We start from the raw sequence: 18,577 nt of genomic DNA, 5'->3' as shown, positions 1-18,577 counted from the left end.
CCATTTTCGTTCTCGATATATTAAACGATCTGGATGATTTTAATGCATAATAATGTTGATCAACTTCATTATATCGATACTCTCTTCCAAGAACGCATGAGCATATTTGTTAAATTATTATTTGCTATATGCAGATGACAAAGTTGTTATTTCAGAAACAGCAGAAGGTCTTCAGAAAGCTTTTCGTGAATTCGAAATATATTGCGACATGGAAACTTAAGTTGATCTTAATAAAACAAACGTGGTAATCTTTGAAAAAAGAAAAAGTAATGTAAAGAATGTTCGTTTTACTCTCTTTGATGAAATGTTGGATACCCAGGACAGTTATTCTTTTCTAAGACTGATGTTTAGATATACAGGATGTGTAATGGCAGTTTCTCTAAGGCGAGAAAAAAACTTGCCGAGCAGGCTCAAAACGTAATGTATGCATTACAACAGAAAAGAAAATAGAAATATGATATTAATACCAATAGACGTACAGTTGAAATCGTTTGATATTTGAATCTCTCCCATATTTTTTATACTCGTCAGAGTTTTGGGGGTTTGAAAATGCTAATGTGAGTGAGAAGTTGCATGTACAATTCTGTAAAAAAAAAATAGGTGTTCGTAGTTCCACAGAAAATATAATGGTATGTGGTGAAACGGGCAGATACCCCCTAAATATTGATGTTAAGTCCAGAATGATAGTGTTCTGGTATACATTAATTACAGGAGAAAATAAATTATCAAGTTTAATGTTCAAGCTTCTGTTGAATTTACATGTTAATGATTTTACTGATTTCAAATGGATTTCTTATATTAAGAATATACTTAATAGTACGGGATTAATTTATAACTTACGTTTGGTTACATCAAAATATCTGCACTGTGAATAAAAATCACCATAAATTAGGCTTAAAAGCCATTCTCCAAGAGCAATTTATACAACAGTGGTATGCTGATATTGATAAATCATCCCGTGGTTAAAACATATGCAGTATTTAAACATCTGTTCCAGATTGAAAAAAATATTTAACTTTGATTAAATAATAAGATAGAATTACAATATGCAAATTCAGAACTAGTAATATATTTCTTCCAGTTGAGACAGGGCGATGGACTGGAACGTCACGTGAAAATAGGATTTGTCCGCTATGTTTTGCTGGAGTTGGATGCGAGCATCAATATATTTGTTTATCCTCAAATATATATTTAAGTCTTTGAAAAAAGTATATACCTAGTTATTATACTTGTAACCCATCTATTCATAAAATAAAAGGAGTATTATCATAATGCAATATTATAGTATTATCCAATCTAGTTTTGTTCATCCAATTACTTGAAAGACATCTGAAAAATAATATGTGAATTTCAAACACCAATTTGTAAAATATATATATATTGTATAAATATTGAAATCATATGTTTTGAAACATACATGTTATCATAAGTACTACTGTATGGTTGAATATACCATCCTGTATTAAACGAACTTTTATGCAGTGTATATTACAAAATTTGTCAAAATGTGTGTGTCTCACTATTCTGTACAAAATATATAATGTATTATACTGTTTAGATTTTTGTTGGCCTCTTGTCGCACATAAGAAATCTTGTTTCAATATGTATTCACTTTAAGCCTTACGACTCATAAGCATACTAAAATATTACATCAAATAATATACAATCCTTAATATATAATACAAATTAACGAAAGATGGACAGCATAATTATAATTACTTTACATATACAGTAGATTTATGAAAATATATCATATTGAAAATAAATATTACAGTAAGGTTACAGATGTTATGACATTTCTGAGCGGCAATATCGAATGGATAAGTGAGTGGAGTATACAATAGTGTAGTCAGGGGATAGACGGCTATAATGTTGGTAAACTGATATGAGTGAAAACAAAATAAGTTAAAGCTGATATCTAGAACCTGCTGTAAAACACAACTTCAAGTACTTCCCTAAATTACAAAGCTCTTTCCCGTTACGTACAGACAACAGCTGGACAAGTTTATATGTAGATGGGCGATTCCAGTAATATATTTTTTATGGACTTGTTTAGATTATCTTTGTAGAATGGACATACTAAAACAAAATGAAACTCATCCCCTACCTAGTTTTGGTCACAATAACGACAGATTCTGTTCGCTCTTGGAATATTTCAATACCTACCTTCTACATAGAGCTGGTGAGATGACAGTCGTGATTTCGAAATGATTTTAAGATATATATCTGGAATAGACTTTGTTTAAAAAAATGTAACGTATAACTATCAATAAGGAATTTATACAAAAAGCATTTTGATGACATTTCAACAAATTCATTTCTAACTTCAATAAAATTATCTATCAGATGCTGCCCAAAACAATGTAAAAATACCCTTTCATTATCGACATAATGAGTATACTAAACATCACAGAAACCAGAAGACAGTTATAAATTTTTAACTTGACAACGCCAATTACAGTTTATGTTAATACAATCATACATGTCGTCATAAATTAACTTTAGAACGCAATTATCATATTCAATTAATTTCAACAAATATTTAATAATTCGACATTTTCTGGTTATATATAGAGGCAGACGTTCTAATTCAGTTTAAACCATAAACGATGACGTACTCTTCTTAACATTCAATATTATTTTTAAAAAAATCAACATGTACTTTTTCTACTGATTCCGCAGCATTAAAATTATTAAGAATAGAGGATACATAAACATATAAAAAACATTCAGTTTGGATTCTACATTGAGGGACATACTAATACGTACTGAATTATACATACATTTTCGACCTTATTAATCGATTATTGATTGTGCTTTTGTAAATTTACAATTAAAGTTAAACAGTACACCAAAATGAGTAAATCCGTCAACAATTTCTATTTCATTGTCATCATAATAAAAAAACTCACTAACACGTAATTCTCCGCCATTTCGGAATACAATAATTTTTGTTTTCTCAGTATCAACGGTAAGCTGCTATTTGTCACTGTATTGCTTTAGGGAGTCTAACATTTTCTGCAAACCGGAAGCAGATTCTGAAAAGAGGAAAGTGTCATCTGCATACATTAGAAGGAACAAAGACATATCTCTTAAGAATAAAGCGTCACAGGAGGTGTTAATAAGCTAATTTTCTAAATCATTTACATACATAGAGCAAAGAAAGGCAGATAATCCCTCCACTCGCATTAAGCCTTGTGAGGTTGAAAAAAAATACAGACAGTTCAGATTTGTACCTAACACATGACTTTAACCCGTCATATAAAGATCTGGAAGTATTTAGTAGTTTTCCCCGAATACCTTTATGAAAAAGCTTCAAACATAATTGATTTCTATTTACACTATCGAAGTTCTTACGATAATCAACCAAACAACAGTCAAGCTTACGCTTGTCAGACAGAATTTGTACATTGACAATAGTCAGTCAATCAATCAATCAATCAATCAATCACAATCAATCAATCAATCAATATTTTATTAGCATGTCACACAATACATCACATATAACACATGCATATAAAATACATTGTATATATATAAAAAACGTTACTGATAAAATTCACCAATTTAAAATATTTTTCCATAATTGTTATTGATGTACTGCTCAACCGCAGACAACTTATGCGACAATGTCACAGTTGTTGGCGTCTATACGTATATAAAAGCGTAAGCGACTTAGCAAGTAAAATTGTAAGTCATTACATTGCGTGATTTATTTCTTATTCTTAATATGACATTCTGAATGCTTTTTTTTTTTTTTTTTTTGTCTGCTTTATTGTCAAACAAAATCTCCGGTAAGGAGGAAATAAAGAATGATGATGGTATCGTATTGCTCTCTTTTAATAGTTTCATGAGCAGGGCACACACAAAGGAACTGTTCTTCATTCTCTGCTATGGTTGGACAGAGAGGACAGTACCTCTCGTCCTATAGTATATTATGAAACCGACCTGTCTCAATACGGAGACATCCAAGTCTGAATTTAGCTAATCTCTTGGCATATTACACAATACATAATAATCCGGCATTTTATCGTTTTTAAATTTACGTTGTGTTCTTAGTTTATTTTGATGTTCATTCTTGTCTAGCCACATATTTGTGAACCAAATTATTTCATCCACCCTCATTAACTGTTTTTTTTTTTATATCCGAGAGTTTATATTTTTTGATCCAGCACCAGTAAGGACTTCAGTTAAGTCATGTTTTTCCGCTAGTTTTCCAACTCTAGCTTCCCATCAATTACCGCGTCTTGCAGACCAATTATGAGCTTTATACAATCGTCGATTCCTGACTGTGTTTCCAAGATGGACACACAGTCGAAATACTTCAAGTCGTTGTTTTGTTAAACATGTTGACCAGCCCATTTCATTGTTGCTTCTAGTATTAGACGCGAGTTTCCTTAAGACGAGAAAAAAATTCATTGTACGATTTTGAATATTATTGATCAATCTGTGTTCCGTTTGGCCCGAGATTGCTCAGCCATATGATAAAATTGACTGGACTAGGGATTAAAATAGCTTTGTGGAGACATTGTATGACATTCCTCCAGAAATGATAAGCTTTGTAGACAAAATTCCAAGTGCACGGCCCGCCGATTTAGATAGTTCTTTAACAGCAGTTTTTAAAGTAAGGTGTTGGTCAAACCATACACCGAGATACTTATATTTTTCAACTACATGTATATTTATATTTTGGAATCCAAGATAAAAACACTCATCTGTCAAAGGTTGACTTGAATAACGGAAGTGCACAACGTTTGATTTGCTGTGGTTTACGGATAATTCCCATTTGTTACACCATTCATTTACGAGATTAATTAAAAGTTACAGGATTAATGCTGATGGCGCGAAAAACACTATGTCATCGGCGAAGAATAACGAAGCGAAATTTAAGTTGTCTACATCTATACCAAGATTTAATTGTCGAAGTTCGTCAGTCAAGTCATTGATGAAGACAGAAAACAATGTTGGTAAGGGCAAACATTCTTGTTTTAGACCGCATCCGACCTTGAACCAGTCAGTCAGAAGGTCGTCTACTTAAACACAACATTCGACGTCCTCGTAGAGAGAGCGTATGGTTTATAACAAAATCTTCCTTTGATTCCTTAATTACTAAGGGTTTTTTTTAATCCATAGTAGGCTGCGGTCGACGGTATCGAACGCCCTTTTCAAGTCAATAAAACAGGTAAGTAAAGCTAAGTGTGATGATAGATTTGAAAATTACCAAATACAGGTAAGTGACCATGTTTTACTTGAAACTTACCTGGTGGTAACTCAAGTATAACCACGCCTGGCTAAAGTGTGAAAATAGAAATGTTGGCCAGAGTGGAATGGTGTTCAATCAGAATGTTGGCAAGAGTGGAATGGTGTTCAGTCAGAATGTTGACCAGAGTGGAATGGTGTTCAATCAGAATGTTGGCCTGAGTTGAATGGTGTTCAATCAGAATGTTGGCAAGAGTGGAATGGTGTTCAGTCAGAATGTTGGTCAGGGTGGAATGGTGTTCAATCAGAATGTTGGCAAGAGTGGAATGGTGTTCAATCAGAATGTTGGCCTGAGTTGAATGGTGTTCAATCAGAATGTTGGCCAGGGTGGAATGGTGTTCAGTCAGAATGTTGACCAGAGTGGAATGGTGTTCAATCAGAATGTTGGCCTGAGTTGAATGGTGTTCAATCAGAATATTGGCCAGAGTGGAATGGTGTTCAATCAGAATATTGGCCCGAGTTGAATGGTGTTCAATCAGAATATTGGCCAGAGTGGAATGGTGTTCAATAAGAATGTTGGCTAGACTGGAATGAACCCTGACGTCATAGACTGAAGAGTGTCGACTGACAGGTGCAAATCGCGTACTTCGATGTACGATATATCGGCACTCGGTTAACCGATTTTGAAGCAGTCACCAACATTCTTTGGTGTTCAATCAGAATGTTGGCCTGAGTTGAATGGTGTTCAATCAGAATGTTGGCAAGAGTGGAATGGTGTTCAGTCAGAATCATGACCAGAGTGGAATGGTGTTCAGTCAGAATGTTGGCAAGAGTGGAATGGTGTTCAATCAGAATGTTGGCCTGAGTTGAATGGTATTCAATCAGAATGTTGGCAAGAGTGGAGTGGTGTTCAATCAGAATGTTGACCAGAGTGGAATGGTGTTCAATCAGAATGTTGGCCTGAGTTGAATGGTGTTCAATCAGAATGTTGGCCACAGTGGAATGGTGTTCAATCAGAATGTTGACCAGAGTGGAGTGGTTTTCAATAGGAATGTTGGCCATAGTGGAATGGTGTTCAATCAGAATGTTGGCCAGAGTGGAATGGTGTTCAATCAGAATGTTGGCCTGAGTTGAATGGTGTTCAATCAGAATGTTGGCCAGAGTGGAATAGTGTTCAATCAGAATGTTGACCAGAGTGGAATGGTTTTCAATAGGAATGTTGGCCATAGTTGAATGGTGTTCAATCAGAATGTTGGCCAGAGTGGAATGGTGTTCAATCAGAATGTTGGCAAGAGTGGAATGGTGTTCAATCAGAATGTTGGCCCGAGTTGAATGGTGTTCAATCAGAATGTTGGCCAGAGTGGAATGGTGTTCAATAGGAATGTTGGCCATAGTGGAATGGTTTTCAATAGGAATGTTGGCCATAGTGGAATGGTGTTCAATCAGAATGTTGGCCTGAGTTGAATGGTGTTCAATCAGAATGTTGGCCCGAGTGGAATGGTGTTCAATAGGAATGTTGGCCAGAGTGGAATGGTGTTCAATCAGAATGTTGGCCCGAGTTGAATGGTGTTCAATCAGAATGTTGGCCAGAGTGGAATGGTTTTCAATAGGAATGTTGGCCAGAGTGGAATGGTGTTCAATAGGAATGTTGGCCATAGTGGAATGGTTTTCAATAGGAATGTTGGCCATAGTGGAATGGTGTTCAATCAGAATGTTGGCCATAGTGGAATGGTGTTCAATCAGAATGTTGGCCTGAGTTGAATGGTGTTCAATCAGAATGTTGACCAGAGTGGAATGGTTTTCAATAGGAATGTTGGCCATAGTGGAATGGTGTTCAATCAGAATGTTGGCCTGAGTTGAATGGTGTTCAGTCAGAATGTTGGCCAGAGTGGAATGGTGTTCAATCAGAATGTTGGCCATAGTGGAATGGTGTTCAATCAGAATGTTGGCCAGAGTGGAATGGTGTTCAATCAGAATGTTGGCCCGACTTGAATGGTGTTCAATCAGAATGTTGGCCAGGGTGGAATGGTGTTCAATCAGAATGTTGGCCAGTGTGGAATGATGTTCAATAGGAATGTTGGCCATAGTGGAATGGTGTTCAATCAGAATGTTAGCCCGAGTTGAATGGTGTTCAATCAGAATGTTGGCCAGTGTGGAATGGTGTTCAATCAGAATGTTGGCCAGAGTGGAATGGTGTTCAATCAGAATATTGGCCCGAGTTGAATGGTGTTCAATCAGAATGTTGGCCAGAGTGGAATGGTGTTCAATCAGAATATTGGCCCGAGTTGAATGATGTTCAATCAGAATATTGGCCCGAGTTGAATGGTGTTCAATCAGAATATTGGCCAGAGTGGAATGGTGTTCAATAGGAATGTTGGCTAGACTGGAATGAACCCTGACGTCATAGACTGAAGAGTGTCGACCGACAGGTGCAAATCGCGTACTTCGATGTACGATATATCGGCACTCGGTTAACCGATTTTGAAGCAGTCACCGACATTCTTTGGTGATAACATAGCATAACATCTATGAATATCGTTTTTCGTTCAGGTTACACTTTAAAGGGGTAGACCACATGTATTCGAAATAATGACACCATCACTGTTTATAATAAGAGAGATGTCTAAATCTAGCCCATATGGACCTGAAGTGCATTTGAAAATTCGGTAAAGGTGATACCCCGTGGTCTAGAGGATTCCCTGGGGAACCTACAAATTTGTTACAGTTTATAAGTGTAAATGGACCTTCCCTAGTGTGTAAAGCACATTTTCAGACATTTAGGGGGCTATATTATCGGCTCGGGAAGATAATGTTCCCTCGGGGAAACAATCCTCCATATTCCCCTCAGACAAGGGCACTATTTATTTTATTATACCGAATAGATATCAATTTATCGATATCCTCAAATATTGAGGCAAACCTCTTGGACGTCTGCTCCATGTTTACAAGTTGTCTGTGTAACTGTTGCGTTTGTAAGAATTGTCTCCCTTCTCAATGTTCGGGATTTTCCGTAAGAAACAATCGTGCGTTTTCGGGCGGAGCGGGACACATTGCAATATCCCACGGCAATGTTGACCGCTGTTTCTGACACTGCATATTGTTTCAGGTCATGTGATTAGGAATTGACCAATAATAAGGCGAGAATCTTACATAAGGTATAATAATATAATTTAGTAAATGACAACCCCGGTGCTTATAGACAAATTCTTATCTGGGTAGAGTGGTTCATTCTGATCTATCGGAGTTACTTGCCTTCGTTTCACTTGGTCACAACATGATATAAGTGACAGCTTGAATTGACAGTCGATAAGAGCTGAGAATCTTTTTAGACAAGGGTCAAAATCAAAGGGCTGACTACCATTTGTCATTTGAAGGTGGCATATACGAGGATTTAAAGTTCGTTTTTGCTGTTAGAATAACAAGATAAAATCAGGTTACTTATTTACTTAATTGTGTGGTTTATCGCCATAAAACGTCTAAAATACACCACAGGGGCTCGATTTAAGAATTTTGAGTAATGTATGCCATCATTTAATAACCACCACGTTATATTATACATATGAATATTTAATCATTGAACTGTTTTCAGTTAGAAGTTATAGCCTAATGAATGCAACTGGGTAAAAGCAAATCTAATGAAGCGCGATAGCTACGACCTTTGAGTTGTTTCAAGGCCATTTATTAAAAAAAACCTTGATAATTTAATTGAATAATGTGTCGTTACAGAGATCAATACTGATGTCCATCCTGTTTTACCTTGTATCATTGTTATCCATTTGTTAATATTCATATTCTCTGCGCTCTACTGTTTATAAGAATAAATAATTGTCACCGTCTTAGAGGTTTGGGGTCCCTGTTTTTTTGGAAAGGTGAGATATCAATGACTTTTGATGGTGGGGCTCTCACTTAGAACTTATCACAGGGCAGATTATGTGTCAAAGGGAGAGATCAAGTGGCTTTGCTTGTACATATAGTGTTAAATACGGCCACTTTCACTCAGCTATTTGACCATGTCTTGTTTGCACAGTTGGTAGAGCCGATGATTACCACGCCAGAGACCTAGGTTCGATTCCTGTCGGAACGCTCGATAGGCATGTGTTTTTCTTGATCTTTCACAAATGTACAAAAATCACATATTTGAATAAGTCTGGCCTTTAAATACGGACTAGAGAAGCGGAAGTTGAACTCCTTTAGTTGTCTTTAATAACGGGAGCTGATAATAGTGTCGTTATCAGTACTGTAGGTGTGGTGGGTCATTCATTATGAGGTATTGCTGTATTTACCTGTGTACATGCGTGGCAACACCAGGAAGTCTATCGGGTATTCAATAGCGCACGTGTGTACAGGGCGGGGTATGAGGTACAGCTGATTTACCTTACAGGTGATATTTTCTCCAGTGGGAGTAGACAAGGGGACAACATTTGCTGACGGGAATTGGAATCTAAGGTAAGATTTGGTTTTGGTAATCATAATGGTTGAAGACGATTTGCTTGAAATTCGTTGTTGTCGAAAACAGATGTTATCAGATTTTACAATGACGTAATACAATGCTCACTCAGATACAATATGGCGTTCATTATTAAATCTGGTATATCATATTGATTTTAGACATTTGGATTTTTGAATAAGATTTCGTCTAGAAATTGCATGGAATCATTTAACCGACTTCAGATTATTTTTTTTTTTTTTAACATTGTATTCGGGGATTTGATTTCAGTATACCATTGATGGTATTTTTGACTGCCTGAAATAATACGTATACTGTATCAACAACATTTGACTCTAGGGTAGGATTGAATAAGCGTCAACTAAAAAGCCCTGATTCTCATAAATGGATTTACACAGTTATTCCTTAATTAATAAACGTTATTACGGCTGACGACAACATACTGGCTCTACTACTGTACGTTGCTTAATGAAGAATGATTTATCTATGAAAAGATAAGCTGTCATGACAAATTCGTTCGTCTGCAATGCTGTGTTGACATTCATATCTGCTATAAATGACCTATTAAATTTGTTACTGATAGTGCTTACAATACATTTCATGGAGAAGCCTTTTTGACAAGTGATCATCCACATGCATGGTCATTAAAGCAATGGCAAATACAGTTTAATGATTACCACACCAGTCGGGTGGATGCACACATACACTTGCTATACATTTGTTTAATGGGGACTATCACAACATTTCATCTTTTTAACGTGTTACATGTATAATACTGAACTTCCTTAAGCTTTCACTGAACATTACTGTATTACTGCATCGTAAGAGAGAAAGTGAACAAAGCAATAATAAGTGTAATCTTAATTTGCACAAAACGTATAAAGATAACGACCCAGTTTCAATGACCTCTCCACGCCATCTTACCGTTATCCAATTTTAAGTGGTATATGGTTTCCCTTTAGAAATATCATTAACAGCTTCGTTTGATCAGCCTATATCTCGGAGATGAAGCTGAAGTGACAGCTGTTCCAGCGTCACGTGTGACCTGGTAGCCAATGAAAAGTAACGCCGTAATGTCTTAGTACGGTATAATAAGATAGGTGACGAAAATCATCTTCTCCGTACGCGTGCTGGGGCTCAAACTAGTGGCATCTCGCTCTCTGGTACTGATAAAACTTCCCTACTAGACTAGGCTAACTTCCCCGCTAGACTAGGCTAACTTCCCCGATAGACTAGGCTAACTTCCCCGCTAGACTAGGCTAAATTCCCCGCTAGCCTGGGCTAGTAGGGTGGTCTAGAGATGTGAACAGTTTCGGCGATTTACCCATACAGGTATGCATTGGACTTAGGAAGGTTTTTTTTTTTTTGGATCGCACAGGCGCATGAAAATAGCCTCCAGCGAGGCATTTGAAAAGTTCAAAAACTAATTATCCCTCATATAACGTAAACTTCGCTCCCCTAATCATACCGGTACATTGCAAACGAATGTAGGAGCCACTATACATATATATATTTGTATGGATAACCTTCCGCCTTCGTTGACATACGTATTGTTTATCTTGAGCCGTGTATTACCGTAGCTGTGTTGTAAAATAGCAATGATTAAGAAAAAGAAGAAAGAAAACAAAAACTTTGAAACTTGAAACCCATTACACATTCCTGTGATAACTACACATAAACTCATTACACATTCCTGTGATAACTACACATAAACTCATGACACATTCCTGTGATAACTACACAGAAACCTATTACACATTCCTGTGATAACTACACAGAAACCCATTACACATTCCTGTGATAAGGACACGGAAACACAATACAATTCCTGTGATAACTACACAGAAACCCATTACACATTCCTGTAATAACTACACAGAAACCCATTACACATTCCTGTGATAACTACACAGAAACATATTACACATTCCTGTTATAACTACACAGAAACCCATTACACATTCCTGTTATAACTACACAGAAACCCATTACACATTCCTGTGATAACTACACAGAAACCCATTACACATTCCTGTTATAACTACACAGAAACCCATTACACATTCCTGTTATAACTACACAGAAACCCATTACATATTCCTGTGATAACTACACAGAAACCTATTACACATTCCTGTGATAACTACACAGAAACCCATTACACATTCATGTGATAAGGACACGGAAACACAATACACATTCCTGTGATAACTACACAGAAACCCATTACACATCCCTGTAATAACTACACAGAAACCCATTACACATTCCTGTGATAACTACACAGAAACCCATTACACATTCCTGTGATAACTACACAGAAACCCATTACACATTCCTGTGATAACTACACAGAAACCAATTACACATTCATGTGATAACTACACAGAAACCCATTACACATTCCTGTAATAACTACACAGAAACCCATTACACATTCCTGTGATAACTACACAGAAACCCATTACACATTACTGTGATAACTACACAGAAACCCATTACACATTCCTGTGATAACTACACAGAAACCCATTACACATTCCTGTGATAACTACACAGAAACCCATTACACATTCCTGTGATAACTACACAGAAACCCATTACACATTCCTGTGATAACTACACAGAAACCCATTACACATTCCTGTGATAACTACACAGAAACCCATTACACATTCCTGTGATAACTACACAGAACCCCATTACACATTCATGTGATAACTACACAGAAACCCATTACACATTCCTGTAATAACTACACAGAAACCCATTACACATTCCTGTGATAACTACACAAAAACCCATTACACATCCCTGTGATAACTACACAGAAACCCATTACACATTCCTGTGATAACTACACAGAAACCCATTACACATTCCTATGATAACTACACAGAAACCCATTACACATTCCTGTGATAACTACACAGAAACCCATTACACATTCCTGTTATAACTACACAGAAACCCATTACACATTCCTGTTATAACTACACAGAAACCCATTACACATTCCTGTAATAACTACACAGAAACCCATTACACATTCCTGTGATAACTACACAGAAACACAATACACATTCCTGTGATAACTACACAGAAACCCATTACACATTACTGTGATAACTACACAGAAACCCATTACACATTCCTGTGATAACTACACAGAAACCCATTACACATTCCTGTGATAACTACACAGAAACCCATTACACATTCCTGTGATAACTACACAGAAACCTATTACACATTCCTGTGATAACTACACAGAAACCTATTACACATCCCTGTGATAACTACACAGAAACCCATTACACATCCCTGTGATATAAACTACACAAAAACCTATTACACATTCCTGTAATAACTACACAGAAACCTATTACACATCCCTGTGATAACTACACAGAAACCTATTACACATTCATGTGATAACTACACAGAAACCCATTACACATTCCTGTTATAACTACACAGAAACCTATTACACATTCATGTGATAACTACACAGAAACCCATTACACATTCCTGTTATAACTACACAGAAACCCATTACACATTCCTGTGATAACTACACAGAAACCCATTACACATTCCTGTGATAACTACACAGAAACCCATTACACATTCCTGTGATAACTACACAGAAACCCATTACACATTCCTGTGATAAGGACACGGAAACACAATACACATTCCTGTGATAACTGCACAGAAACCCATTACACATTCCTGTAATAACTACACAGAAACCCATTACACATTCCTGTAATAACTACACAGAAACCCATTACACATTCCTGTGATAACTACACAGAAACCCATTACACATTCCTGTGATAACTACACAGAAACCCATTACACATTCCTGTGATAACTACACAGAAACCCATTACACATTCCTGTGATAACTACACAGAAACCCATTACACATTCCTGTTATAACTACACAGAAACCCATTACACATTCCTGTTATAACTACACAGAAACCCATTACACATTCCTGTTATAACTACACAGAAACCCATTACACATTCCTGTTATAACTACACAGAAACCCATTACACATTCCTGTTATAACTACACAGAAACCCATTACACATTCATGTGATAACTACACAGAAACCTATTACACATTCCTGTTATAACTACACAGAAACCCATTACACATTCCTGTTATAACTACACAGAAACCCATTACACATTCCTGTGATAACTACACAGAAACCTATTACACATTCCTGTGATAACTACACAGAAACCCATTACACATTCCTGTGATAAGGACACGGAAACACAATACACATTCCTGTGATAACTACACAGAAACCCATTACACATTCCTGTAATAACTACACAGAAACCCATTACAAATTCCTGTGATAACTACACAGAAACCCATTACACATTCCTGTGATAACTACACAGAAACCCATTACACATTCCTGTGATAACTACACAGAAACACAATACACATTCCTGTGATAACTACACAGAAACCCATTACACATCCCTGTGATTTAAACTACACAAAAACCCATTACACATTCCTGTGATAAGGACACAATATACACGGTCTATTTTGGATGTTATGGCTCACGAATCTGTTTTGTATTATGTACAGGCTAAATGAAATACGGACCAATAATAAGCACAGGGACTTGAGAATTAGTTGCAGTCTTTACATGTATTTGGACTTATAGCACTTTTTCAGACGTTTTGGGGGGCTAGATTAAAATTCGAGGTCCAAATACATGTAAACTAACCCATTCTCAAGTCCCTGTAATAACACGCATGCTACGTGTACGTATACCCCAACACATGTCCAGATACTCGATGGGATACTACATATGATCAAAACGATGGAAAGGGCGTCGTCTGTAAAATTGTCATCACTACCCGGATGTTAAGGCCATTGTTTCCTTGTACAGTGTAATATACCTGTGTAGGATTTATCCCATACCCGGGACAGATCTTCAGGTTTGTCAAACAAGGAAGTAATTAAACAATCAGTATTTGTTCAATATTTGAACATCATATTAATTCCTGTTAAAATATTGGATCGGGATAAATATTTCCTATGTACAAATACAAACATAAATGCATTATCAATTGATCGAGCAGTTTTTCTCGTTAGGATGTGAACGTTTTTGCTTGAGCAACATCTCGATCTAGCTGGGTGGATTGTGCACGCGATGCACCCTGGGAGGGATTGGGATGAACAAGGTCAAGGTCATCACCATTTTAACGCCGATCATACTACTTCGAATAACAGGAGACCGCGTGAAGAAGCAAATACATGTATATGCACTTATGATGAATTGAATTAATGTGTTCCAGAGAATTTCTCAAAATATCTCATTAAATGTGAATCTATGAAAATATCAAAAATTAAATAGATAATAAAAATTAATCTTACCGGTGCCGATTGCATGAAACGATAGATCCAGACGGCTATTTGATCTGTGAGCACCCTGGGGTTTATTTTGCCTCAGTTCAAAACGCACCAATGATCCATTCGTTTGACAACATATGGTCCAATCCTTTCATTTCAATTTAACACCACGTTATATTTTCAGCTGACTATTTTGAAAGCTTTCGCGCTTAGGTATTCCTCTTCAAATAAAAATAATCAAAATGATTTAATGCAATGCAAAACTATAATTAATATGCGGTAAGTGATAAGTAAACAGCATAGGTATATGATATCAAATCCAATTGTTCATCCTTAAACCATAAATAAAAGTATAAATCAAAAACAAAAGACCTTGAAACAACATGTATCAAGTTAAACAATTGATATATTGGGACATACGACAATTAAATTACCTTATGAAGTTGAAACATAATCAGATTTAATACAAATACAAAACACCAAAATAAAATAACAGAAGTGTAGAAAAACTGATTTTGTTTTAAAATTCAACTAATTATTTTGTGAATTAGATATTAATTTAGCTATGTAATGGAATGACCGCACGTTCATAACTTTGTTATTTTTAATTCAAATATATAAAGCAAACATAGGTAATATGCTTAAAAGACTCGTGTCACTGATCCCTGTTCGACGTAGTTACTTATCAGTAGCGTTTATCAACATTCTTCAATGAACATTTTATATTTCTAATAATTTTGCAGTAATCTTATACTTTATCTGAATTCTAGAAATACCGAGTTTTACCTATAATTCGATTAGTGATTTCTGTGTCAAACTCCACTCATGTTGCTATAGAAAAGGCAATGCACAATATATGTTTAATTTAAATCAATGCCCTTGTACATGACGTTTTTCTTTTCAATTGTACCTTCTATGATCTATTTTATTGATTTGATATGTTAATTTTTTTAATTAACAGAGCTAATGTCAATATTGCGAAATAAATGAAAATTCTTGAATTTTGTATCATGTCTTTTAATTGTTGGTTTATGTTTCTTCCTGAATAAAGGTCAACTTGGCTTGCCATAAAGACCTCGATCAAAGTAGTTTATGAATAGTTAATATGTTTATGTTGTGCTAGTCCTCGTTTTAGATTTGACTTTTTAGAAAGTCATATCTAAATCGAATATATGAATAAATTAAATAGTGTATGGTTGATATGGCGTTTTATTGATGCGTCATTAAAACCAATAGTGTGTTTTCGTTTTGTTTGCGTAATGGATTGTCACGTCTCTATAGCCCTCTCGACACCGACATAAAACTGTAATATTTATTTGTTTATTGTTATAATATACACGTCATGGAGGAGTGTATGGTGAGGTTGTGGATGATCTGGGCAGGGATCATGATATACATGTATCCCATACACCGTTTTTACAGCAAACGGCTTCATCTGTATTAATTACTTGCCAAAAAATGAAAAAAAAAATATATGTATTGAAGTTCTTAAAAAGAGTTGCAGAATAAACATGTTCCAATGTATGATCAGAAAAATATATATAACTCTGGTATGATGGACACTAAACAGCCAGATCACGTCAGTTAGTCTTCCTCTCCCAGAATGCTTTGCGATTTTCTCATCATTATTCTCCGCCAGGTCATCGCTACACTCCATTCGGACAACCTCGGGCCTTTCCCGCAAGCTCTGAAAAACACAAGAATACCCGAGAAGTCCCGATTGTGCTTCACTCGCAAAGGACCAGTCGTGGGTAACCAGGTTGATATTTTCATTGGTTAATTTCTATATCCGGTGACTTAAATGTACGTATTACTAAGTTAAGACTCGAGAAATCTCAATCGTTTCTTACGAGCATGTAATGGGGAAGCAGGACAGCCTATACACACAAAGTATTGTATTTCAGCGTCTAGAGTAAATATACCCTTTGGTCGATAAACAAAAAAGGAGGATATCTGAAACGTCTCGCTTTTCAGAATGACTTTAATGAAACAGTGACAAATGCACTTATGACAATGGCACTGTTGACATTTGTTGCTTCAGCGGAAGTAACGATATCCATGATGACAGAAAATGTGCTATAAATATACGCACACACCGGAGTTGGAATTCTTACTCAAGATGGCTACTCGCTACTGGTCCTCTGTGTAGCGTACGCAAGGGAGGTAACTGATCCATCCACATCTAACCTCGCGCAATGTACTGTGGGAGAGGGGTACCTTGGATAAGGTAGCTCTGGGACAGATCGCATACAATAATGCTTTTACATATGTACGCAAACGCGTGCACGGAACAAACATGGACTTTCCATTTCGGGAATAATTCCAAATGTCATGATGCTTGGTATGATTGCAGACGATTTGTTTATATTTCGGCAAGATACGTCAGGGCTCGGATGCCAATCGGAAAACCACTTGTGTATTTCCGTCATACCTTCTGAAAAACATACCGAAGTTGGTTTGTTTTTGTTTAACATCCTATTAACAGCCAGGGTCATTTAAGGACGTGCCAGGTTTTGCAGGTGAAGGAAAGCCGGAGTACCCGGAGAAAAAACCACCGGCCTACAGTCAGTACCTGGCAACTGCCCCACGTAGGTTTCGAACTCGCAACCCAGAGGTGGAGGGCTAGTGATAAAGTGTCGGGACAACTTAACCACTCGGCCACCGCGGCCCATACACACCATCGACAATCGATCGCTGCTAGGTGATCATAATATAATGCAGGAAGGAGGAAGTTATTATTGTAACAAAGTAAAACATTTTAACTGGCTGACTACGACTTATAACAGAGACCAAAAAATAGTTTTACCCAACATTCGAAAGTAATTTGTGGTTTTGACAGGTACAAATCTATTTACACAAAAATGGACATTGTTAGAAATCTGATTACTGAGTAGTTATTTATTAGTTATTTAAAACAAAGACAAAAATTACAAAAACAAAAACAAAACAAAAAACAAAAAACAACAACAACAAAAAAACGGAAAGAAAAAGGAGGGGGGGGGGGGGGGGGGGGGGGGGGGGCACACAAGTGAATATGGAGACACATTGGCATATGGTACATGTATATCCTAAAAAAATAATATAAAGCTGTCATACATCTGCTTCGTCCTAGGATTCATCAGTGGTACTAGGGGACAGATTTTGTAAGTCAGGAATATCTAAACCGTCAAAACAATTGCTGACACCTAACCTATCTGTAAAAGAGGAGCACAGGGATTCTATACCTTAACAATAACGGTAATGTGTGGATATAAAAGTTTAAAGAACATGACTTCAGTGGCACCACCTGGATTAGACTATATTATAATAAAAGGACGTCGTCGTAAAACAGAAGCCGCTTTTCCTTCTAGCACGCGTGGTCTTATTTTCGGTTAATATACTTTTTTCGTCTAATCATACAGATTGTGAGTTAGAACTACAATCTCGTTAATATGTTGGTATTCCTGTTATGTCTATGTAAAATATACAATAAAAATAACCATGAAAAAAATACACAACCAAACTTCCTCTTAACTCGCTTGATAAATAATAT

At 36.3% G+C, this 18,577-nt stretch overlaps 2 protein-coding genes across 2 annotated transcripts in view; one reads left to right on the top strand and one right to left on the bottom strand.

Annotated features, from left to right (window-relative positions):
- Nucleotides 1–5,291: 5,291 nt before the first annotated feature.
- LOC117318081 lies at nt 5,292–7,284 on the bottom strand. The gene is made up of 2 exons (XM_033873082.1): nt 5,896–7,284; nt 5,292–5,648 (listed from the first exon to the last, which is right to left on the bottom strand). Exons 1-2 carry the CDS (start codon nt 7,282–7,284, stop codon nt 5,292–5,294), a joined length of 1,746 nt encoding a protein of 581 aa, XP_033728973.1.
- Nucleotides 7,285–9,477: 2,193 nt separating this feature from the next.
- LOC117317618 (cell wall protein DAN4-like) overlaps nt 9,478–18,577 on the top strand; it is a 58,887-nt gene continuing 49,787 nt past the window's right edge. Inside the window, exon 1 of the mRNA XM_033872469.1 lies at nt 9,478–9,645. The gene's annotated coding sequence lies outside the window, so the exon portion shown is untranslated. The remainder of the gene's footprint in view (nt 9,646–18,577) is intronic.

The sequence above is a fragment of the Pecten maximus genome, chromosome 19 (assembly GCF_902652985.1).
Source record: "Pecten maximus chromosome 19, xPecMax1.1, whole genome shotgun sequence".
Lineage (NCBI taxonomy): Eukaryota > Metazoa > Mollusca > Bivalvia > Pectinida > Pectinidae > Pecten > Pecten maximus.
This window is presented reverse-complemented; position numbering and strand designations above follow the sequence as displayed.

What these genes read in the sequence shown, in the direction of transcription:
- LOC117318081 (XM_033873082.1), bottom strand. Translation starts at nt 7,284, where the DNA reads ATGGCCAACATTCCTATTGAACATCATTCCACACTGGCCAACATTCTG. An exon ending in TTGAACACCAAAGAATGTTG is followed by an intron (nt 5,649 to 5,895) that starts GTGACTGCTTCA and finishes CATTCAACTCAG; the next exon opens with GCCAACATTCTGATTGAACA.